The 24,492-nt window shown below is 39.5% G+C and overlaps 2 protein-coding genes across 3 annotated transcripts in view; one reads left to right on the forward strand and one right to left on the reverse strand.

Moving 5' to 3' along the window:
• Window positions 1–24,492, forward strand: part of COL4A1 (collagen type IV alpha 1 chain) — a 366,614-nt gene that overhangs the window by 161,577 nt on the left and 180,545 nt on the right. The window lies entirely within an intron of this gene.
• COL4A2 (collagen type IV alpha 2 chain) overlaps window positions 1–24,492 on the reverse strand; it is a 135,121-nt gene that overhangs the window by 44,362 nt on the left and 66,267 nt on the right. For both annotated transcript variants that reach the window (XM_079322730.1, XM_079322729.1), the window contains exons 5-8: window positions 3,574–3,708; window positions 3,448–3,492; window positions 1,231–1,347; window positions 428–499 (exon numbers count right to left, since the gene is read on the reverse strand). In XM_079322730.1, the coding sequence (XP_079178856.1) occupies window positions 428–499; window positions 1,231–1,347; window positions 3,448–3,492; window positions 3,574–3,708 (369 nt within the window). The remainder of the gene's footprint in view (window positions 1–427; window positions 500–1,230; window positions 1,348–3,447; window positions 3,493–3,573; window positions 3,709–24,492) is intronic.

The following is a 24,492-nucleotide window of genomic DNA, read 5'->3' on the forward strand; positions in this document are numbered from 1 at the left end:
TCAATCAAACACTTGCATGAAAATTTTACAGGAAAGGTGCTAATAGTAACCAGAATCATTCAATGGACAAACCTATGGCAAAGAAAGGATTTTGCCATGCATGATACAAAGGTAGTCATTGAATAAAGAGAGAAATACTTAACCTATATGCCTCTGCAATCCACCTTTGGGCTGACATTCCTTGGAAATAACTGAGTTCAGATTTTTTCATAGAAACTTTGCTGTGACCAGAAAAAGCAGAAGGCAGAAGAACTGCTTTTCAAAAGCTACACAGAAGCAAAGTGGGCCTCATGGGATGTGCCCATCACAATAGAAGAAAAATTTACCCTCCATGCTGTGTCTGAAAATGTGAACGGGGCAAGAATAACTGGGAATAATAATAATAATAATAATAAACTGGGAATAACTAAGAATAATACAGACGTACCCTGTGTCGGCTGATGATCTCTGGTGCTACTATGTACGGCTCTCCCTTCTGGCCCTTGGGCCCCTGGACTCCCTGGAGGTGACCAGAAAAACCAAAGCACAATGTCAGCTCTCACACCATCCATCTTAACTTGTAAACAGCTAAGAGTGAAATGAAAAATATTTGTTGGTGTTTTTGTAAGTGTACATAAACATACTGCGGTTTAGAGGTAGAGGCTATGCCTTGCTTTGGAAATTTGTGGTTTAGAAAAAAAAAAGTGTAAATCCTCACAATACATAAAAGAATGGATTTCTAAATTTTGAGGAGAAATCCCCCATTACCAGGGAGTGGTATTATGGGGTAGCACCTCCTAGCTAGAACTGATGCTGCATTTCCCAGGGCTGATATGTGCCCATGTAAATCCAGCAGATCCTCACCTCAGCATGATTCTGTGTATCTCAACATGAAAAGCCAATACTCTGGACATGTGGTAGGGAAAAAAAGGATACTTTCATCTGTAGTTTTGAGTTTAATATTATTTTATTGCTGTTGATTAAAGCTGTACAGGTTTTTTTTCCTACAGTTATCCCTCTGCAAGGCCTGTGTGACAGGTGGAGCTTTGAGCAGACCTGGCCCTGGCTGCAATGCAATGACTAAACACAGTGCTGTGTGTCCATGATGAGTCTGCACAAATGCTCTGCTGGGCCAAAACCCCCCACATTCCCTTCATTAAGAGATGTCCCATTAACCCAACACATGTGTGAATGAAACTCACTCCAGCAATGTTCTTAGCTTCAGATTCTCACTTACTGCCAGCTACTTACAATGCTACCAGGGAAACCAGAGACTCCAGGAATTCCCAAGTCACCAGGGTCACCTGCTGTCCCATTACAGCCATCATGACCTGGTTTCCCCCTTGGTCCTGGCTGGCCTGGATGACCCTGTTGAGGAGAAAAAAAAAGTGTTTATCTATCCATCTGTTTCTAGTTTTCCTTTTCCTGTAGTCATGAAGTATTTAGACATTCTCACATTAAGCCCAAGGCTTGGATCCATGGGAAACTAGGATTTTCAAAGACAGAAACAGACAGTGCCTTTTTTTAATATAGCTGCAGTTTGAACCAGATGCCCCAGACAGCATGAAAAAACGAGTAGTGAAGGACCTCTCAGAAAGGGTAAGAAAGCTATGTTCAATGCAGGCTCTGTTATGCAGAGAACTGAGCCAGATGAGGCTGCTGTGCAGGGATCCACCAAGATCATTCAGTGCTTCACACTGGAAGAGTGGGAAGAAATGTCCCTCACTGAGTTTGAACAGCTTCCAAGCCAAGAAAAAAGTCAAAGATGCTGTTGGAGCTAGACTGAGTGTCATGATGAGGCTGTGAATAGGGAAGAAAAGAGCAGGGCTCAAAGGTACCTAGCTGGGGGCACTCCAAGACCTTGACACAGAACCTCTGAAAAGCTACTCCTATCTCAAACTCAATTTTTATTGCTGTTCCTACATTCACCTTAACTGCTGCTGCTTCTGGTTTGCACTGAGGCTGATGAGCCTGTTCTAATGTTCACTTGAGCACCTCTTTTTGTTCCAGTGGGCTCAGTCCCAAAAAACCAGAAACAAACATAAAACATTTCTCCCTTCTCCTTTATCTACAGCAAGAGTTTTCTCCTTGCTTTTGCCCCATTACTTAGAAAAAACAGAATATCCATGTCCTTATTCAGTTCCACCAAATACTGGCACTCCTCATCCCAGAGGAGACTCAGTCTTGCCACCGTTCTTGGCTCCCAGCCCCACATCCTAGCACTGTGCCATTGTGGTTTGTTCAGGTGTCTATCTACCTGCCTTCCCATGGTCACTGAAAAAACTGGTTGGAAAATATAAGGGTGCTTGAAGGGCAGGGGAGCTCAAAGAGAGTGCACAACAAAAATGCAGGTTCAAGTTCTGTTTGAAGGTATTTTTCCCTCACAATGCAATGTGCAGAGGTCAGGGAGCGAGAGCTGAAAAAGAAAACATGCCCAGGTAAGAGAAGCAGTCCAACTATAGCAACACTGGGAATCACAGGGGAGCAATTTACACTTCTTCCCAGGATGTTACAGTGCTTAGAAAGAAACTCAGCATGATGCAGTGAGATGAACAAGATCCTTGGCTCAGGAGTGTTGATAGAAATGGCAAATATGGTCTTCTTTTTTTCCTTAAAGAGTGAGAAAGAGGGAGACAAGGAAGATTGTGAAAGAAATCCCTGAAACTTGATAGGAAACTCTTCTGGAAACAAAAGAGGGTGAAAGCAGAGTGGATGTGGATGCGTGGGCTGCAGAGCAGAGCCCCGGAGTCAGGGAGCACTACAAAGGAAACCCAAGCCTGGGAACTCTGTCCAGGGATTCCAGTGACTCAGATTTCTTTGTTATTTTATGACACAAGATGTAAAGAAGTGTAGGCTGGGAAAATGCTGTGCTGTGAACTTTACCCGGTTTTCCTCTTTGAGTGTTTCAGTTTCATAGACCTGGTCAATTTGTTCAAAGTTTTACACTGTTCAGTGCTCAGTAAGATTTTTAAGACAATCTCAAGTATGACATATGAGCTACAAAGCAAATTAACAATAGTTAGTATTCTTAAAATCACTAGTTGTTATATGAGCTTAGCAAATCAGAAATAATTAGGAATGACCAAGTCGTGTCCTTTGTTCACCAGCTTAAGAGTTGTGAAGCACTTATGTCACAGATCTTTCCTAGAAAAGAACATACTTAGCTGGGTAACCTCCAGAGACACAGGAAGTCTCTATCCTTTTCTGCCCCTTTTACAAGGGGATTTCTCCATAGGACAAAGCAAATGGACATCAATTGTCTGAGGGAATGAGAGGGAGCACAGATTCTGCTCTTTTGTTGTCTATCTGCGGTTCCACTCGCTTCAGCAAACGTCCTTGGCTGAAAAGTGTGTATGTGGCTGATGCAGAATTTAACCCAGACATTTTAATTAAAGTACAAAGGCTTTAACCTAGCCTGCAATATTAGCATCTGGTGATTTCTTAAAGATGAAGTAACCCACTACTTACAGGAATGCCATCTGCCCCAGGGAATCCAGTGACTCCTCTTTGTCCCTAGAGTGAAACAGCACAATTAAAATGAAGTTCTGCCAGCATTTTGATTATTAGCTAAAGTATTTGATATTCAAAAGTTACCACTTCTCCTTTGGGTCCAGTTATTCCTGGGTGTCCTCTTTCACCTTTGTGACCTTTGGGACCTTGTACTCCTGGGATCCCCATCAATCCTGGTGGTCCAGTGAATCCCTGTGATCCAAGGAGTCCTGGCTGGCCCTGATAAAAACAATAAAACAGCATTTACATAGGAACAGTTGTGATGCATGGAGCTGGATAAGTTATCACTGCTGCAACAGAGTCAATCTCTTGAAGAAAAAATAAACACAGGATTTCTTTCCATCCCAGTAGGCCAGGCTCTTTGATAAAAGTGATCTGAAACACCACACAGAGAAACTCCTGCAGCAGTGATTATACTGCACATGTGGTCACAAAATTAACACATGCATACTAGCATTCAAATCAATATTCACTACTTCAGTATTCATGGCTACTCTATGAAAAAATTGTTTTCTTTAGAGTGAGGATTCTCAAGAGTGATTCTCCTACAACATATGATACCCAAACAAGTAAAATATGCTTAACTGTGAAATTTGCTTATTTGCCATATTTATTACAAGTGGCATCTGATATTAAATGGCAGGAATTTCTGCCTCTTTGGTGACAATATTGAGCCTGAAAATGATGGGACATGCATGGATTCACACAGGTTGAAGAGCTGCACACAGGGCTCCCTGGTCATTGTCCTTTCCAGTGCTGGTTTGGCTCTTCACGCCACTTCAACTATTGTTTAAAAATAATCCCTGCTGGCTGCCAACATCACAAGGCTCAAAAGGGGAAAAAACAATTTTGAAATGACACAGTGGTGGTTTAGGTAATGGATTGTGACAGTATGTCTGAGATCTGTGAACTGAAGTATTTCAATATTGTTCCAGATGTAGCATCACTGAAGGCACACATGTTTTGCATGTACTCACTGCACTGATGACATTAATAGTACATTGCTGCAATCTTTTCCAGAGAAATATGTTTTAAATGGGGCAAAGTGCCATTTACCAAGACATTCAAATTAAGTCAAATCTAATGAAAGTTGTTTTTAAAATGCAATTAGATTTTTTACACAGGCCAAGCTGGAACAGCACCAGTATCTCACAAAGGAGAACTACAGCAAATCATGAACAAATGCATATATATTTATACCAAAAAGTTGATTTAAAAATATTACCTTCTTTCAGTATAAAATACTTACAGTCTTGCTCATGTCTTCAAAAAAGGAGCTAGAAGGTGAATGCAATTCCCATGCAGAGTTCAACTTTATTTAATGCCATTGAGGTGAAAGAGGGCAGTGTGAGGATTTGAAAAAAAGAAACCTGAAGATAGCCTAATTTCTTTGGATCATGAAGTTGCACCAAAAATACTGACCATGCCCACTTGTGATACACTTTAAAAACTTCATAGTCAACAACTATATAAAATAAATATTTATCTGTGCTACAGTTGTCTCCACACCACATACTCCAAACCAACGCTATGACTGAAACACAGCTTACTTGTAGCTTCAAAAACAAATCAATTTTCCACAGTGCTTCCATGTAAAATGATTGTCACAAGACTTGGGGTAGGTTTTATATTTTAAATCTTACTACATCACATCATATGAGTACGTATTGAGAAAATGACACAGCCAAACAAAGTACAGAACTGAGTGTGAGTCCTTAATTTTGGAAGAAGAGCAGGAATGAGCCAATATGAAGGCTGAATTCCAGGAAGGTCCTCGGGACAAACCACTAGGATGGATCTTGTACAGTATGGATCTTTGCTCTACTTCTGTGACTGATTTGACAAGATTGATGGTTTAGGAGCAGTGCTAAAGGACAACACAAATTTGTGTTTGAGCTGTCAGTGTGAAACAGAATTCCCTCTACTTACAACCAAACCTGCCTTTATACTGCATCCCCCCTTTTAAATCAAGCCAGCTCATGTGGATTATTAGGTGCTAAGAGGCCAATGCATCTCAGATTAACAGACTGAGAAGGAACAAAGATTACAGGAATGCATCTAAAACATAAAAGAACTCATGTTAGCAGAAGGCATATGCATCTGAACAAGCAGCTGCTCATTTCCTTATGCCAGGCACCACTGGCTACTACAAATGTATCTATCTCCACCAGCAGTAGTTTTTAGTTTTTTCAAAATGCAATGAATCTCTAAAATTTATTCTGTGGAGGTGCAGATCGCAGTAGACACATTTTCTGAGTTACCTGACTCAAATGGAAAGATGCTGATTAAAAGCACTAGAATAATGACTTAAGTCTGAACCAGAATTTTTCACTGTGAGTTCCAAGATCAGGAAAATCTTTCTTATGCCACATTTTCTCCACTTTTCTTACCTACCATAACTCAAAAATTAAGTATATAGGAATTATGAGCATATGAGTATGCCCCATGAAACTGCCTTTTTAGGGGAATTGACAATTCATTAATTAAAAAAATGGAACCAGTGATCTTTCTCTCTCTCTCTTCTTCTTTTATTTTTTTTTTTTTAATTTTTTTTTTTATTTGTCGGAGGGTTCTTTTGGTAGAGCAATATAAATTCTCATGCAAATATAAATCAAAAATATTAAAATATTTCAATTTTACTATAAAGCCTTTAAATTTTATTCAAAGCTTAAAGCAGTTTGTTCTTCCTTGTGCACTCAAACCTAGAAAGGAACCTTTAAAAAGGCTCAAAAAGGATGGAAATATATCCATTAAAGAACACAGAAAAATGATTCAAATTAATTAGTAGAGATTTGAGTTGGCTTCATTTGCATTTAATTTCTGAAAATACATGTTTCAGTTTCTTCTGTGAAGAAAGGAATACATGGGTTCTGTGCACTGAAAATGCCACTTCATTTTTGGAGTACCTGAAAGGCAGAATAAATCATCTAAATTCCAAAAACCACTCATCCTCCTGAGATAAGCAAACTGTCTCTTTAGTGTTCCTCTACACTCCTTTAGAGGGCAGCTGTATGGAGGAAGAACACATGTAAAACTTTTCATTGCAGCTTCTGACAAAAGGCTGGTCATGCTCAGAATTTTCAAATCTGGCTTTCTATAGGGACCACACAGAGTTGTACAGCTCAAAGGTGCCATTCCAAGGAACAAGGTTACCTCTCCAACTCCTACATCAGACACCACTCTCCCAGTCCCATTTTCCTGTCTGGTGTGGAGGAAGAAATAAACAAGGAATGGAAAACAAGGAAGAGGACCGGGTATCAGCACCCCTTCTCCTCTCTTTCCTGGTAGCTATCTGATCATTTGTTTGTTAAGGAATATGGGTTATTTAATACAAAGACAAGAGAATAGATCCTCATGGGACTAGTTTAACACAAGGCTAGACTTAGAGCTAGGGAAATACTTAATATCATGACAATGTTTGTGCAATTCTTCAGCCAATTAGTACCTTGGCTTGTTAACTGAATTAACTTTGTTAACCTTCGTTAACTCAGACATGTCAGCTTTAACTCTGCTTTCTTTATCTTAGATCTTTTGTTGGACAAGTATGTCCCCTTTTCATTAGCAAGTGACCTAAGAACATTCTCTCTTTGGCAAAGGTCACTGAGGAGATTTAAGCAAAGACAATCAGTTTGAAAGGTTCAGTCAAACAAAGCATGACTCAATTCTTAGTCCCAAATACCCCTGTGTGACACATGCCATGCATGGTACTACCCTGCCTGTGCTCCTGGAGGGTCAGAAATCCTGGAATATTCTCCAAAGTTGTAAAATTGTGCTTGAATGAAAATTTCCAGGTCTTAAAAAAAGAAAAAAAAAAAAAAAGCACAAGAAAAAAAAAAAAATCAGCAAACATAGGGGAACATATCTATGTAATATTTTAGAAAACTCCTAAAGTACTTTTTCTTGTACATGCTCTGGCCCATAGTGCCCTTCCCACTTCACTAGGGTGAACTGGACCTCTTCCCTAATCCAGGGCATGGCACCATTACCCCATGTCAGCCACCACAGGCCAGTGCCAAGAGGCTCAGTGGAGTGTGTGTGGAATGCCACAGCCAGCACCCCTGAGAGAGTGCATAAAAAGAAAAGGATAAAGAGGGCTCATGGAATATCTTGAAGATTAACAAGAAGTTATTTCATTGTTTTTATACAAAACTTGCACAACTGTTTAGTTGAATTGCAAAGCTCTCAGTGTCAGGATATACACCTAAATAGGCAGCCCCTGCTTTGCTCTTCCTGCAAGCTGACCAGAAGAGGTATCACAAAATTATTGTGGCCAGCTCAGATATTGTGCAAAAACTATTTACAGAGAGGAGCAAAGGTTGGAAATTAGAAAGTCTGGAGGAAATCTCCCCAGAAAATATTTGCCATGTTATATATACATTGTCACTTGTCCAGTGACACGCAAGAAAGAAAATGCTGCCAAGGTTGTGACTGAATTCAGTAAGTACATTTTGCAATTAAATACCAGTGGATGCAAGAAGATCCTGATCAGACTTTTAAATTTGTACTCAATGTTAATGTTTTGTTGCTTGAACTTTAATTTCCAGTTCTTTCATGATCAGTCAGATGAAAGAAATGTCATGCTGCAATACTTTCTTCCTTCTAATTTACTGTTAAATTTACAGTGTGGAAACAAAATTGACAGAGGAGGGTGAGCTAATCTTGAGAGCAACCAAATGTTTGATGTGCTATACAACGAGATGCAATAAATGACAGTGCCCACTCCAAAGGTTTTATGAATTTCTGAGAATTATGAATTTCTGAGAAATTCACCTACCAGGGTGGAGATACAAAGACAGGAGAAAACTGTTGATTTGCAATAAAGAGGAGACAGAATCAAATTTTCTACAGAGCTTCCCAGCCACTGAGCCCATTTCTCCATGTTTCATTACAGATAGCCATTTTGCAATTGCTTCTGGTACATGGAATGTGATGATTCAGTATTCCCCACATGGAAACGAGCCTTGTAGACCATCATTTCTTTTAACAGTGGACAAAAAGAAAGGAGGTTAATTCCCTGACATTTTAAAAAGGTCACTGGTGAAAGGACAAGTTCATTTCCTGTGGGAAGGGTGATGTGACCCTAACAGACAAGCTGGAGCTGGGATTTTTTGTAAGAGCTTTTAGTCTGGAACAGTCCCTGTAAGAACAGATGGGGAAGGGACGTGACAGCAAGGACCTGAGTGCACTCCTACTCAGTGAGACCAGCAAGCGGAACAGCAGCAACTCAACGGGGAATAAAACAATTCATAAGGAAAATGAGCAACTTTTGAGCTGGTTAAAAGTGCTAACCCAGGAAAGGACATGCTCCCAGGCATACAAGAAAGAAACAGAAAAGTTTTTAAAATGTATTTCTGGCAAATTGTGGAAAACTGGGTGTAGATGTATGGAATTTGTGATTCTTTCAGGTGATTTCAGTGGATGTAGGGCACTAAAGCAATCACTGACTGCAAATAAAACATGATCTTGGTGCTCCCACCACCCCCAAAAACATAACCTACAAGGAATAACCTCAAGAACCCTGCTGTGGCACACAGAGCAGACCAGGAGGAGCATATCACCTGGCATTTCTGTTGGAGCATAAATCCAGGAGGTTATCTAGGAGTTTATGGATCAAACACATCAGAGGGGAATATGTAGGGGAAGGGTTTGGAGTTCAGCTCCACTAAGTGCACACTGTCAGAAATGCTTCACCTACAGGGTTGCACCACTTTGGGCTGAGAGGCAGAGAAAAGCAGACCACATGGAGCACTGCTGCCATGGCATGGTTTGACTCAGCAGCTGCTTCTGGAGGCTGCTCAGTACAGACAGACCTCCAGAGATCTCCAGACACTGATGAGCACAACAGACAAGAATGGAACATTTCTGTACCTTCCATTATTATGTTGGACATTGATTATGTTGTTTGGATGGTTCCATCCACCTCAGCAAGACTTTATTTTGTAATTCCACCCAGGAAGAATAGATCAAAACGATCCATGGAAGGGTAGGAAATACAAACACATAGGGCAAAACACAACCAGTGCTAGCCACTGGAGAAAAAGATCACCTGAGAGAAAAAAATCCTGAAGTTTGTGCAGGCTTGGTTGTTATACATATTAGCATGTTACTTTATTTCTGTGCCTCGAGTGTAGTGACGAATGCAGTGAGCATTCAGAAGCTCCTCACTAGATGGCACCAGCCATTGCTGCAGCACACAGCCCCCACCACTGCAGGTGCAGGATTCCAGACCACGGTACAACCTCCAGGAAATCTGATAAGGAGTTCAGATAGGGTCAAACCGTCCTTGAGCAAGTCTGAGGCAACAAAAGCAGAAGGTTTCTGCCAAAATGTCTGTAAGTGAGATAGCTGGGGAAGTGCAAATGAAATGGGATTAAATGCATCATGCAACCTGAGCAGCACAGCTACCTGAAGTGAAGGTGTTCTGTCATTCAACCTATATTTTGTGTAGTAGGCAAGCCTGGTCTTTTATGAGAAATAAGAAAAACCTGTTATCTTAATTTTTCATTGGATTGCTAAATTTACATTTACTGTCACAGGCTTGAAAATTCTCAAATTTATCTTCTGAATCTATTATTTTTAATGTAGGGCTGGCATTAATTTCTGCCTCCACACTGATACCAAAAGGGGAGTTTTGTTGTGATATTTCAGACCTTTGGTAACATGGCTATCACGGTACCAGGAGGAGATGAGACTTCTGTTGTCTAACTAGAATATTGATAAGCAAATCAAACAAACCTTTCTCTTAAGCTGTGTGATATTCAGTTCTTAAACACACAGTAGCACTGAAAGAGTCGTCAGACTTTAGCAAAAAAGTACATAATTAACAGTTATTTCTACTTTTTTTCCCCTGTTTTGCTACTTTAAAGGAGATTATTTAGCTGAGTTTCACATTCCAGCTCTTATTCTCTGAAAAGACTTTTCTTCTTATTTGTTAACAAGCTTTTTTACTTATAACGAAATACTTAAAAAATTATAAAATTCATTAAAAATAACTAAAAAATGAGGCTATTTCAGCCTAGTGGCATGGCAACAATCTGCTGTTCTTTTAACTTCATTGTCTGGACATACGACATTTTCTCTCAGGACAGTGGTGACCAAATGACATTAACACCAATTCCAGAGCAGTGATTCATCTTGCAGAAGGGTGGGTTTCTTTTTCTTTTCTTTTCTTTTTTTTTTTCTTTTTTCTTTTTTTTTTTTTCATTAAGGAAGGAATACACATTAAAATCTTCATTAAAAAAAAAAAAAGAACTATGAAAGCATTCCCTTTACCAGAAGCCACATCCCTTTTCTGTACTTAGTAATGCAATAATTTTGTACTGTTTTCTGTTCCCACGGTTTGATCTAATTTGTGATCTTCCAGAAAGCTGCTATGTCACCCAAGAAGATAAAACATGTGCAAAAGTAAATATATGCTGGAATGTAGGTCAAGAACTCAAAAGAACCAGTTAATAGTTTCTTCATGTCACAAAATACACAGGAGTAAATGTCAGAAATGCTTTCCGTGCTTTGCAGTGCTGCTGCAGCAAGAACAATACTGGGACCACAGCAATGGTCTCTGAAAGAAAAGCATCAAAAAGGGCAAGTCTAGACAAAACCACAGGAGGATTTCCATAGTAAACCTTCAAAAGGTTATTGCACAGAGGAAAAGAGAAGAGGAAGGTTGACATGTTGTGGGAAAGAAGAGTTGGGCAGAGCCAAAGGGTGGTTTTGTTTGCAGACTCAGTGATATCTCTGAAAGCACAAAGCAGAATCTCTGCTGAAGTACAGTAAAACAGGCAAACCAGGAAATTTAGGATCAGAATTAAGACATACATTAGCAAATATATCTCTCTAGTAAGCATGCTGTACTGAACTATGTGAGAAGACTTGGAATGACTTGAAAGACACTGTTTTTTTTAAAGTATTGTATTTATAGAACAGATGTAGGCATTTATCTACATGCAGTGTAGTCATCCAAAGCTCCCATCAGGTGCAGGTGATATCTCATGGCATGATATCCTAACACAGATATTCAAACTAAGTCAAACAAATGCACCTGAATGTGCCCATTTTTCTTAAGTATCTATAAAATGAGCTCAGGTCTCAAGCTCAAAAGTTGAGCTCACATCATTGCTTTCTAAACTGTGCAAGAAGGCAATACCCCAAAAGGTCAAGCCCTGAAATTGTGGATTTAGCAGTTAGAACTAAGACTGAAATAAGAATCATGCTGCATGAAAAGGGAGCTGATATAAATGCAGTACACTTACTTAAGCTGGCAAGCAAAATATGGCAGAAGTGCTGCTACTGGTAGTACAAAACTGCAGGATTTTCTTGGAAGTTAGAAACATTTCAGCATTAAAGAGTAATCAGATGATAATGGTGTGCTCTCAAAACGTGTCCATTTATTCCATGTTAGACTGAAAGCAGAGGTGCAGTTAACAGAGCTACTCACTTTATGCTGGTTAAACTGAGACTACCAAGCTAAAACAAGTATAAAATCATAAAAAAGCCCCCCCAGGGACGGTCCCTTTGACTACCAGCTAAATTCTCTTTTTGAGAAAGAGGTAACTAAAGTTAAATTTGGAGATGTCAACTTTGAATGAACTTGAATGAACTTGAATGAGCTAATGATGTTTTACAGAACACTAAAATGACATTTATTTATACTTGTCAAATGTTCATTACTATGTAATTAATTGGACGAGGTTGGTTTGATAGCCAACCAAAAATTCACCAGAGAGGAAAATCACCTTGCCAAATATGCTCTTATAACTAGACAATTATCACATTGATGGGTGTGGACAAGGAGCAGGAGGAAGCAGGGAACTCCCAGTTACCCTGTGACATATGTTGTATCATGCTCATGTAAAGGAGCAGACTTTGGTCATGATGCCTATTAAATGTGCAATTAAGCACTTGGAGGACAGAAAATGCCTTATATGTTTTTTAGCACAATGAGTATATTATAGAACAAAATTCTGCTTATTCAACATGGGTTTTTACAGGATCAAAAAGCCAAAAAATTTCCAGGGCACCATAGAATGCAGTGCAATCTTCCTACTCTGATAGTATCTGCATCAAAAATATTTAAAAAAAAATTCTTCTCATTAATTCCATTCATTTTATTACCATCATAATATTAAGATCAACTGCTTTCTGGGACTTTTTAAAAGCATACTTCACACTTATTGCCAAAAACTTGGATAACACAGTCAGTTGGATAGCTGTAAAGTTGCTGCTTGGCTAACCGGGCTTCTCAAGGCAAGACAACAACCACCACCTGCTTGAGTTAGAACATTCAGTCATAGACACAAGAACCAGTCTGCCAGAGGAATTGCTTTCAAATGGCTTTCAGTGGTGTGTGGGAGTGTTCTCAAGATCCTAAAATTCAGGAAGTTCAACACAGATGTTTTCTGTCAGTAGGCGTTGGAAGCACCAATAGTAACATCTGTTCACTTTTCATATTTGTGAGAACATTTTTTTTTTTTTAGTCCAAAAACCATTCACTGTTGAAATTTCCAAATTGTGCAACTGGCCAAAATGTTAAGCTCATTAGGCTCCATGAGTTTAAGAGTATGTGAAAATTAAAACCCCTGCAGGAGTTCAGCCTATCGTATGCCAATTTTTCCATTCTGTGTTCTTCTGTTTAAACAAAAGCGTAGCTATTTTTGTGGTGGGAACAGCTATCAAAACTGACTTGATCATGCAAATAGAAGTTACTACTGGCTGTTTTAACTATAGAAAGAATTTAATTCTCTTACAGAGGCTGTGACTTTTTAGTAATTTGTGTACTGGGATACCCTCTCCACATGGGAGCCCAGAACACATGTTCTAGCAGCATGTACAAGGGACTCGGTACAGACCTTCGCACTCCGGTCATGGGAATTTACAGTTTGGGACAGTCTCCGAGCTCCCAGCAAGGCCAGATGATTGGCTCTGAACCACCAGGAAGGATGGTGGGCTTCAGGGCAGATGTGTGCAGCAATATGAAGAGTCATTGTTGATACAGAATCAGAGACATCTTTTTTTTCCCCTACCCCTTCTAGACAGACTAGTCTCAAGAGCAGTGGGGTGCTGTGATAACATCTGAATGGAGTTTGGACAGTTGTTTCCTCTACATGATTTCTCAACCTTGATGTATCAATGCAAATGTTCTAGAAATTTCAGTAACTGGGATTCTGTTGAAACCTGCTGTTGAGTCAGCTTACACTGAAGCTGAATCAACCCTTATGCCTTCCAGTGAATGTGGCTTGTTAACGTCACAAATATTCTAACACAATCACTTTGATGGCCAATAAGATGGGCCTGCATTCATGTTGGGTTTGTCTCCAGAATCAACAAATAGTCTAAATAATCTGTAACCTATGACAAATCTTCAGTTAGAAAATAGAAATACTGAAAATTATCAGCAGTTGCCTTTATATCATATAATTATGTTCCCTGGACAGATTCACAGTAAATTTTTACAAGTTGGCAGTACCAGATCAAGATGAATGACGACCTAGGGAAGCTAAATTATTTGGGGGAAGTATTATGGAAACCAATTACTTGGAGAACTCTCTGTGATTCTGTGAAGTCTTTCTTTTTTTTTTTTTTTTTTCTTTGAAATCAGGCAGAAGGAGAGTAAAAAATATTTTTCTTTGAATCATGAAGGAAATAGCTCTGTATCATCTACCCGAAAAAAATGAATGTAACTTGCGATAACAGTCTTGGAGTGTGGCAAGGGTAGAATAGAAACTTGAACAGGAAGGTTCTCCAGAACAATTACAAAATATCAAGTTTTTCTGGTAGACTCAGTTTGAGGTAGCATTAACGGGGGCCAAGAGTGCCCACACATCTTCTGCAGATTCCAAAATCTCATCACTCATGGGAAAGGATGTTCTGGAGAACATCAGCAGCAGACAGTTCCACAGCTGTTCAAGGAGAAAGCCTATTTATCATTTCAAATGTTGATTTCAAAAGCTACTGGAAATATTCTAACCATTTATTGTAAGCAGTATGGGCTATGGAGCTTCTTCAGCAATGGATCAGGATAATAATGAGAGCAAACCATTTTGTTTGATCACAAAATCATAGAATGGTTTGGACTGGAAGAGACCTTTAAAATATCTTGTTCCAAATCTATTACCAAGGGCAGGAATACCTTCTATTACACCAGACTGCACAGAGCCCCATTCAACCTAACCTTGAACAATTCTCATGGCTGCCCTCAATCTGGTCATCCCCCAGCCCTTGGTTGGGCTACTCTGACCCAGATGCAGCACCTTGTTGAACTTCATGGCTTTTCACACTGGATGGCATCCCTCCCCTCCAGCACACAACACACCATACACACAGCTTGCTGTCATCAGGAAACTTGTTGAGGGTGCACTTTGTCCCACTGTCCATGCAGCTGACAAAGATGTTGAACAGTGCTGAGCCCAGACCAGCTCCTGAGGAACATCACTCACCCCTGCTTTCCACTCAGACATTGAGCCATTGTCTGCAACTCTATGTGTGTTTCCATCCAGCAATTCCTCAGGCACCAAGTGGTCCACCTGTCAAATCCCTGCCTCTCCAGTTCAGAGACAAGGATCCTTTACTCCTTTCCATTCTGCAGATACTGAGGGGCTGCTAAATTGTAATTGCAAGTTTCTTTTACTTGAAGGACATGCCATTAGTTTGACAGGTTTTGCAGAAAATTTAGGTTTTCCTCTAATTGGTAGCAAATACAGGTAATCTGGAGGAAAAGAAAAGCCTTCCAGACAAGAAGAAACCATAGAGGGAGCCTATCTGTTCTATCAGAACACCATAGAGATTGCTAAACAACTTGTCACAACTACTCACTGTGTCCCATCACTGGGGACAGGTTTTGGGCTTCAGCTTGAGGAAAGTATCCTCAGTATTTCAGATCCTGATTCTAGAGTGTGTCTAAGCTTTGGTAAATTAGTGCCTTCTTGGCTAAAACACAGTGTGCTTACAGGATTAACTGTGTCAAAGGAATCAGTGATGTGCAGTGATGTGCTGTCTTTGTGAATTTAAAATGTACTTGCAGAGATGCTTCCATCAGTCTCATGGGAGAGGCTGCATTTATCCACAGGGAAATTGAATTCCTGGTGGTGAAAAGTCAGAATGGCACAGTTCACAGGTCAACCATGACCCCAAACTTCTGCTAAGATGCCTCTCTTGCTTTACCATATCTGTTACAGGCAAGGATGAAAGAAAGCAAGAGATTTTCAAGAGATTTTCAAGATTTTTCAAGAGATTTTTTTCAAGAGATTTTCCTTTCCAAAACACTAATTAATGCTGGAATCTATACCCAAGATTTATAGGCCCTGGATCCTCCAGGTCCCTGAGAAGATCTCAACTACCCACGAAGTGTCAGTCTTCTGTATTTTTGACAGAGAGAATAACAAAAACACTTAATAATATTTGGTTCCTGTAAATTTTTGACCCTCACTCCTCCCCTTTTTAATGACAAAATATTTTCAACTTTTGTGACTGTTTCTCCATCTGGAAGAACCTAAGGCTTTTATCTAGCTACTGAAAAGAGCCAATGCTAGCTTTCCTGTCCAAGTTAATGCCTGTAACTTTTACTGGGTTTTTTTTGGTCAAGAGATAAAGAACATTTGCTATATGAAAGCAAACAAACTGAGCAATAGTGTTTTGGAGGCTACAGTGCTCTGTACAGACTGATGATGTGGATGGCTGAATGAGTTACAATGGCCTGGAGATTGGTAATTCTCTAATTACCTGGGTAATAAAAAAGACTAAATATTACCTGCTCTACCTGACCCTGCCTGAGCATGGCAGGTTGGACTAGATGATCTTAGAGCCCCTTTCCAACTTCAACCACTCTGTGATTTAGTGAAATACAGTGATACTGGTGTCCAAAATCCTCTTTAAGACCCTGCAATTTAAGTGTTTACCTACTCTATTGCTTAGATTTCTTTCCTCTCTGTGATGTCTGCAGAATTTTTCTGTCTGTGAACATATTTATTCTCTCTTTTGTTTGCTGTCTTCAGATCTCTGTGTATCTAACACAAGCCATAAAGCACTTCAGTTTCTTCAGAACAGATAAGGGGTGGGAGTCACTGACATGAGGTGGAATACTTTCCTACTGTTAAAAACACTGGTAATTGCTATGAAGTGTTTGGTAAAGTTAGTATTGTTGATAAAAGCCAAGATGCAAGTTTATAGCTATCTGCTTGTGGATAACTATATCTGTGTGCTTGTTGCAGAGATACTTATGTATGTGTGAGGTCTCCCATATCTTTACAGTTTACATGGGTATTTACAAGAAAAAAACCAGCCTTCTGGTCCTACAGTGCTCTAATAACTTCACTAAAACCCTGCCAGCCCCATCACTCTACCAACTCTACTGATTTATACAGTTCTGAACTAGACTGAAGAAGTTTCTGCTGTTGTTTCCACAGGAAGACACCAACAAGCACTCCTAAGGATAAAAAACAACCTACATTTTTATGAACACAGCCTGATACTTCCATTACATTTTGACACAATAGAGAGGGTGCACTTAAGAGGAGAGATTTGAAGACAGAGTCAGTGTATAAAAAGATGACAGAGCTATTCAGCTTCCTCAATTTTTTTTGACTTACAGCCATATTTCTCTTCCTACTCCCCCTGCCACCTCCAAACAAGCATAAAACCCACAACAGATTTTCAACAGATACAGGGAAAAAAAAAAAAAAACCAACAAAAAATTAAATTTGTCTTAATAAGGCTGGCAGAATTTTCAGATTGGAAGTTTCCAGTAACAAGGACTGAAACAAGAATCAACGAAAACTCATTTTTAATTATGTTGCCTGGGGTAATGCAATATTACCTCCATATAACTCAACTGCAATGAAGAAAATCAGCAATTTGCCTATTTGCATATTCTTTTTGGTCTTGATGATTTTATCAATCAAATTACTATACATATCAGATACCTTTGGAAGATGAAACTATAAGAGAATATGGTTTAGCAACCCCATGGAGTTGATGCAATTCAAGAAGAATTTGAATGAAGCATCATAGAGAAAGAATTTGAATTAACTATGATAGATTGTGGACAAAAAAGAAAATCAAATCTATTTCCTCTCATCATTCAATAAAACTATTTAGTTCTGAAGAGAAATATGGTTTAATATGATTTTCCAGTTAATTATGATATTTATAAAGGTCTGACTAGACACGGAGCTATGAATGCCTTAGATTTTGAGTTACCACAGAAATTTAAATAATTTTAATCATTTTACGCTAACTAGTTATGAGATTTCTGCAAAAGTTCCTCCTTGACTGAACTTTTCCCAATAAATGCAATTACTACTGTTTAGCAAATCTGACCAAAAAAGTGAAATAAATGTACTTTGAATGTACAGCAGAAACATTAAGGAAAAGAGCTGGAAATTTATCTCCAGGCATAGCAAAGGCTTAGATTGCTTCTCAGCTGTTTGACTAAGCAACATGCTACTTCATTCAATTAGTATCTTAGAGAACTGATGACCTTGTTACCCAATTGAATGTTTAATCCTTGACATCAGGAAGCAGCAATGACTTGAGAAAACAGCTAAACAACAGGACACAACATTCTCCATCACACTGAGAACACTGCTGCCCTAAACTTTCCTTCAGATATAAGAAACAGCTATTAATTGGTGTGTTTTTAAGGAATACAGCTTTCAGTTTAGAAAGATTAATGACACTACCCTGACCATATGCAGGGTTCACTTGCTTCATTGTAGATGAACAAATTAGTAGCATTAAGAAACCAGAAGTTTTAGGGGAAAAAAAAAAAAACAAAACCAAACTGCAGCAAGAGATTTACCTTAATGTTTGAAGAGTGGTTGTGGGGTAAGCATGCAAAACTACAGCCTTCTCACTCCTTAGTAAATGTGTGCAGACACTAATGAGGGCCTGAGGAGGATCTGTTCTGAACTAAAGGGATGCCACTCCTGGAGGTGGGAAGCATCCATGGATGAGAACACCCAGTCAATGCCCAGCACCTCCCCACAATCAGCTCTCTGAAGCCCACAGTGAGTTCCCTGTCACCTTTTTGCAGGAACACATGTGGGCATCACAATCCCTACCACACCTCAAGGGTGCCACAGGTCTCAGACAAGCCCTTCTGAACTGAGGTGAATTTCAGCCAGTCTAATATTTGCTAACTCTTAGTCTGCTTCAGCAGCAGCAATCCTTCATCACAGAGATAAACAGAGACTTGGAAAAACATTTCAGAAGACAGTTTTTGTGCAGCTGTTAACAACTTCAGAGAAGAAATGCAGAAGATATGTGTTGGGATAAAACACACAGTGACAAAAATGTAAACACAAAAAGCCAGGCTGTGACCTAATTTAAGCCTGTGACCTAAATTAAGCCTTGCTCAGTAACAGGCTAGCTAAAGCATACTTCTATGCTCATAATTAAAAAAACATCCTGAAAGTTAAAACAACTGAAACCACACAACTGTGGACTTCTTGCACTGTTCCAAAGATGTGTGGTGAAAAAGAATCAGTTAAATGTCTGAGATTAAATAGAAAGTATCTCATAATCCATTTAAAATGCTTTTACATTATTAATCACTTCTTTTTCTAAACCTAATAGAGCATGTATGTTTCAGTAAAAATGCACCAATATCCATTCCAGATTTCAAAAAAGCCTGATGACACAATTAATCTCAAATTTTGGGAAATGAATTAAAAACACTGTTGAAAAGTCTACATTCCATGTGCAATCAGTTTGCCTTGTTGCACAGCAGGCACATAAAATGGCACAGATTGAACACAATGCTCTAGGCAAAAACAGCTATCAGAGGGCACCTTGCAGGCCATTGTGAAGAGCACAAGATAAAGAAATCTGAGAAATACTCCATCATGTCCTCACAGCAAAGCTGACTATCAGCAGCTGGCAGTTTGTGGGTACACAAGAAGCTACTGACTGGAGTAACTGAGAGTTGATAAATGGGAATTTCATGACCTTCAAGATATGGCCCAAAACATGCTTGTCTTTTCAGGAAACTTCAATACTGCATTAGATGAAGTTACATGATGTGGTGGCCATAGCCCCACTCAAGGTGAGCTGCCTGCAACCACACCTACTTATGTTTTTGCATGCAGTGGTTGAGTGGTGTGAGAGGGTCATGGGAAAATCTGTGAAGCAATTTCAAGCACCTTTCTTTAAATGCTCCTATGAATCCTTCAAGAGACTGAAATGGTATATAACACAGAATAATTATTTGTAACAAAGTTGGGCAATAAGCACTTTCAAAAATTGTACTTAGATACACTTTTCTCCAAAGCTTAAATTTTGTCTTGCAGAGACTCTTGCACCACTGCTGTTCCTGACACACATCAGGGCATGGAGAAGCCACCAACAGGCATTCCTGGTGGGGCTGCTGCCCTAGGAGTCAGGAAACCACTTGTTTCTCTCCACTGCCCTGCTGCTTCAGCCTAAAGAATGCAAAGTATTAGTTACTTCTGGTAAAACCAAGCCCATGATAATTCCTTGGCTGAAGCCCATCAGTTCCTTTTCAGGAGAGATGGGTGTTCTGCTGAGTGGCTGCTCTCCTCACTATCCTTCCTAAGGACCACAGGAATCCAACAGGACAGTTGAACTGTAAAAATTAAATCAGCAATTTTTGGGGTGCCTATTTTATGGATCTGCTCAAATAAACTTTTCCCAGACTGTCAGCTGCTTCTCACAGTATCTGCCAGAAAAGTTTTTCCAGCTTTCTTTGGGAAGCAGACACAAGGGATACAACACAGTCATCTCTGACCACCTTTTGAGTGGATTTCTATCTGCAGGGTGGAGGGAAGGGGAGAACATCTTCCTTGTTGGGGGAGCTGCTGATCTGCCTTGCCTAAGGGAGTCTTTGGTGACACTCTGGACTATCAGCTCTTCCTTCCATTGACCATCACATGGACTGAGAGGATGGGGCAGCACCCAGCACTCGTGCCCCTTCAATTCTGTTCATCTTCCCCAAGTAAAGAACCCTTTCTATCTCCATGCTGTTGATCTTCAATAGGCTCTACAAATGTGAAAAAATGAACCGCTCATGCACAGCACTTGTGTTTTTTTACAAAGTTATGTAAAAAGTTATGTAAAATCACCTGCATGAAGACTACAAAACTAAAAATAAGCAAAAATACTATGGAAAGTGACTGTCCCAAGGATACTTGTTACCACAAACATGCAATACACAGCTCCTTGTTTAAGTTCTCCTACACCATTCCAGTCTATTCCCTCATCATTATATCCACAGAAAGACCATTCATGATAAGGCAGTTTGATTAGTTCAGATAATTTTCCACTGCTGCTCCACGCGAGCTGCAGTCACGGCAAAGAGTCACCCTCGTGATCTTGTTCCAAAATTTGTCTGTGTTGCCCAGTGCCTAAACCCATCAAAAGAATCATGCTAATGTTTGCATGTGGTGCTATTAGTTAAATAATGAAGCTATAGCTGGACAAACAAGGATTAGAAGCTTTGCTACTAATCATAATCAGATGCCTGTAACAATCCTCTTGGTTTTGCCTGCTTGTTCAGTTGTTGCTCACACAAACTATCCACAACATGAGTGGGAAATTCCCGTGAGAAAAGATTCTGGAAATGAGGTCCAAATGGTGCACTCTATTGGTTTGAATGAAGAAAACAAGGTTTTTTTGGGTCAGTTTACTTGGATTAAAGCAGCGCAGAATAAATTGAATATAGCCCAATAAATGACATACCTTTTATCACTGATATGTATTCACTTTTGTATTATTATATATTTTTATAATTAAAAAAAAACTGTCATAGAAAAAACTTACTGGAAACCAATACATGCATACTTGATATTTTTATCTACATTTTATTGGTAAACAAATTTCAGACACATCAGTAAGTAAGTATACTGTAAAACATATCTCTACACAAATATCAGTGAAGATAGCTAAATAGTCTTGAGAGAGGAGGTTTAAAAAAAAAATCATAAGCTTCATGTAATATTAACAGGAATACAGTGTGCTTTCCACAGAACTACTTGGAACGAAATGTTATGCCCATGGATGGTAAAGCAATGAATAAGCTGCAATGAATAAGTCCTGGTCATGAAGCACTGTTTGAAGGCTGAACATGAATGCCAAAAGATCTGTACAATTAAGTGCTACTAGTCCTACAGATCCCAAGTAAGCCATAAAAGAGCTTATCACTCTGCTTGCTGTGGAAAATCAAAGAGAAACACAAGCTCGGCCACTGCATACTTGCAGCTTTTCTAGCTCTTAAGGGCTAAACAAAGCTGGGAACATGAAGCCACAGAAGCCACCCATCCTAAGGGCAGTCTGAAGAGAATTCAGCTTTGGACTCAAAAGAGCTTTAAAACCAGAGCTGTGCAGGATTATTTTGCTGAATGAAAACAGCAATACGTCAGAAAATGTTTTTTGTATGGATTGATTAACAAGATAGTGGGAAGGGAAAAGGGGACAGAATTCCTAATTACCAAAATAAGGGTTTTAGTCAAAATGAGACAAGGTGCCAACTCTTGAACTAGTGAGTACAGTCCTCACAGGACAGATGGCAAGCTCAGGTTTGACCCTAGAGCACAGCTGCATTGTCATGTCTGTATTTCTTTTCTAAAACTGTTTGTTCATCTCTGTCTAATAAATAGAAAGAAAAAAATTTGCCATATTTAGGAATAAAATATCACAAGTCTTGAAAATATTTCAGGCCAGCAAAATGGGTTCTGTTAACATTTGTTCTGCCATACACTACCCAAGAGCAGTCTCCTTGCTTTTATGCTGGAAGACAGCATGTTTGGATCTTGCTGTCTCCTGCTTTCTACATCTGCTATGCTGTGAATGGAGTCAATGTCACCATGCTGGCTCTGTTGGCCTTATTCCAATCTAAGATTTCCTCATACTGGAGGGAATTGCTTCAGCTGCTTTTACAGACCAACTTTAATTCCCTTTTCCTCTGCAACAGTTTACCAAAAGGGCATTGTGCAGAAATTTAATCTTCCATTTTTTCCACCTTCTTCCCAAGAGTGTAAATTCTTACTAATATGGCTTTGACAACCAAAGTAAAGGAGCTTGTGCACTCATTTAAACCAGGCTTTTATTGTAATTTATTTCCCCTAATCTTCATGTGAAGTGAAATGCTGTATATGCTGGACATCAAAACTCAGACCTAGATATATTCCTTTCCGAAAGATTTAGGGAATATGGAAAGGGAATTTGAAAGACAGAAGAGCCTGAATATTGTGCTAGAATAGGGCATTCACTGGCTTTCAGCAGTGGACACAGAAAATGTTCCCACTGCAAAGAGACATTGATGCTGAAAGTCTGCTAGAATAAGGTTCCCTCTGGGTCAACTTCTGACCATTCACAGTTTCTTTATGTTAAAAGTTATAATTCTTAGATTTCTCTGCCTCTCACCACATGATTTTCCTAATTTGTGATTATTTTAGCTTTCAGTATACTGCCATCAGTGCTATTTAAACAGTAGGTGTGTTGCAATAAATGCTATTCACTTGTCATCTCTGATTAACTCCACTGAGTTCAGCTACACCACCCCAGTACTAGACCAGAACAGCTGAACTGGGAACATATTCGGGTCTAACATCTAACAGATGTTTGATGGGAAAATTTCCAACATCTCTCCTTTTTTTCTTAGAAAGCAGTTCAGAGAAAAAACTAGTTTAACTCCAGTTTCTCAAGACTCAGAATCTCTCACAATAACAAGCTTTAGGAATAACATGGGAATGAAAGAAAGCACAGTAATATAACAAGAGGGAATAACTGCTCTGCTTAAAATACAAACTATTTCACATGCTTATTCCTATCCATATTATATAGAATCTTTCTGCTGAAAGCATTCCAAGAATGTGCCATTTACTGCTAAATCAATGAAGTCAAAGAGCATGGGAATGTAGTCTGAGATCCCAGAAGAATCCATCCAGATTGTGCTATCAACAACCTGCAATGCAGTGCAAGGTTGAGACCAAGCCTGGTACTTTGTACAAAGTCTGGTGATTATTTTTTTTTAAGGCTACAAGTGCAGGCATTTTCAGAGTACCATTGGCTGCTCTTTGCCTTGGGAAAGTTAAGTAAAGTTGGAAAACAATACTTTCTTAATGAATAGATTTTATTTTCTCTCAATCTGTATGCAAGTGTTTATTGCAAACAAATTGTGTGTAAGCTGTTCTAAACAACCCCCTAAAAATAAGTAATTGAAGAATGCTCTAATACACGGCAGAAGTAGGAATTTTGCTGAGTTACTACATGCTCAGCTTTTTCACCCCATGCCTTGTCCAATGTTAAGACCACAGCTTCTGCAATAAATATGATTCTTATATAAACACATTCTTTCCAACAATATTCATCTGGCTCTTTGCGTCTAAGAGAGTATGAAACGTTACAGAGCTCTCAGCACTTCATTCTCTCTCTCATTCAGCGAGCAAAAATAAATCCTTGCTTCTTCTGTTGGTATATCATAGGCAGTGCCAGGAGCTGCAAAATCCTTCCCTTTTCTAGTAGTGTCTAGCGCACTCGAGAACTCGGCGTTAGCCACAGACGTGAAGAAATGTTAAACAAAGTTGCTACTGCATAAGCACCTCCTCCTGCATGAGCTCTTGGGACAGGTTTAATCCTCAGCTGCTCTGGAAGAATACACTTGTTGAGATTACAGCACATCGCAGCCGGGCTGCGTGCGTAGCTCTGCTCCGAGCCGCGTCAGCATCCCCGCAGAGCCTGCCAGCCTTTGGAACACACTCACCGGGCAGAAATCGAGATTTGCACTCTGAATGCGGTGAAATTTCCACAGGGGATGGGGAGAGTTCGACTGCTGTTGGTCTAAAGAAGTCCTTTTACATGTAAGATGGAATTTAGCTCCTCCTTTTCAGGCAGGGCTACATTTAGAAAGACCCAACACAGTGCCTAGCTCCTGCATCCAGGTGCTTACCCAACCCTTTCCTTGCTGCGTATCAGGATGTGACACAGTTTTTTTTTTTTGTTTCCTTTTTCCATTTCTCTGCCCCGTACTCTAGTGGAAGAGCACAAAGATCTTGA

This window comes from Erithacus rubecula (genome assembly GCF_903797595.1).
Source record: "Erithacus rubecula genome assembly, chromosome: 1".
Lineage (NCBI taxonomy): Eukaryota > Metazoa > Chordata > Aves > Passeriformes > Muscicapidae > Erithacus > Erithacus rubecula.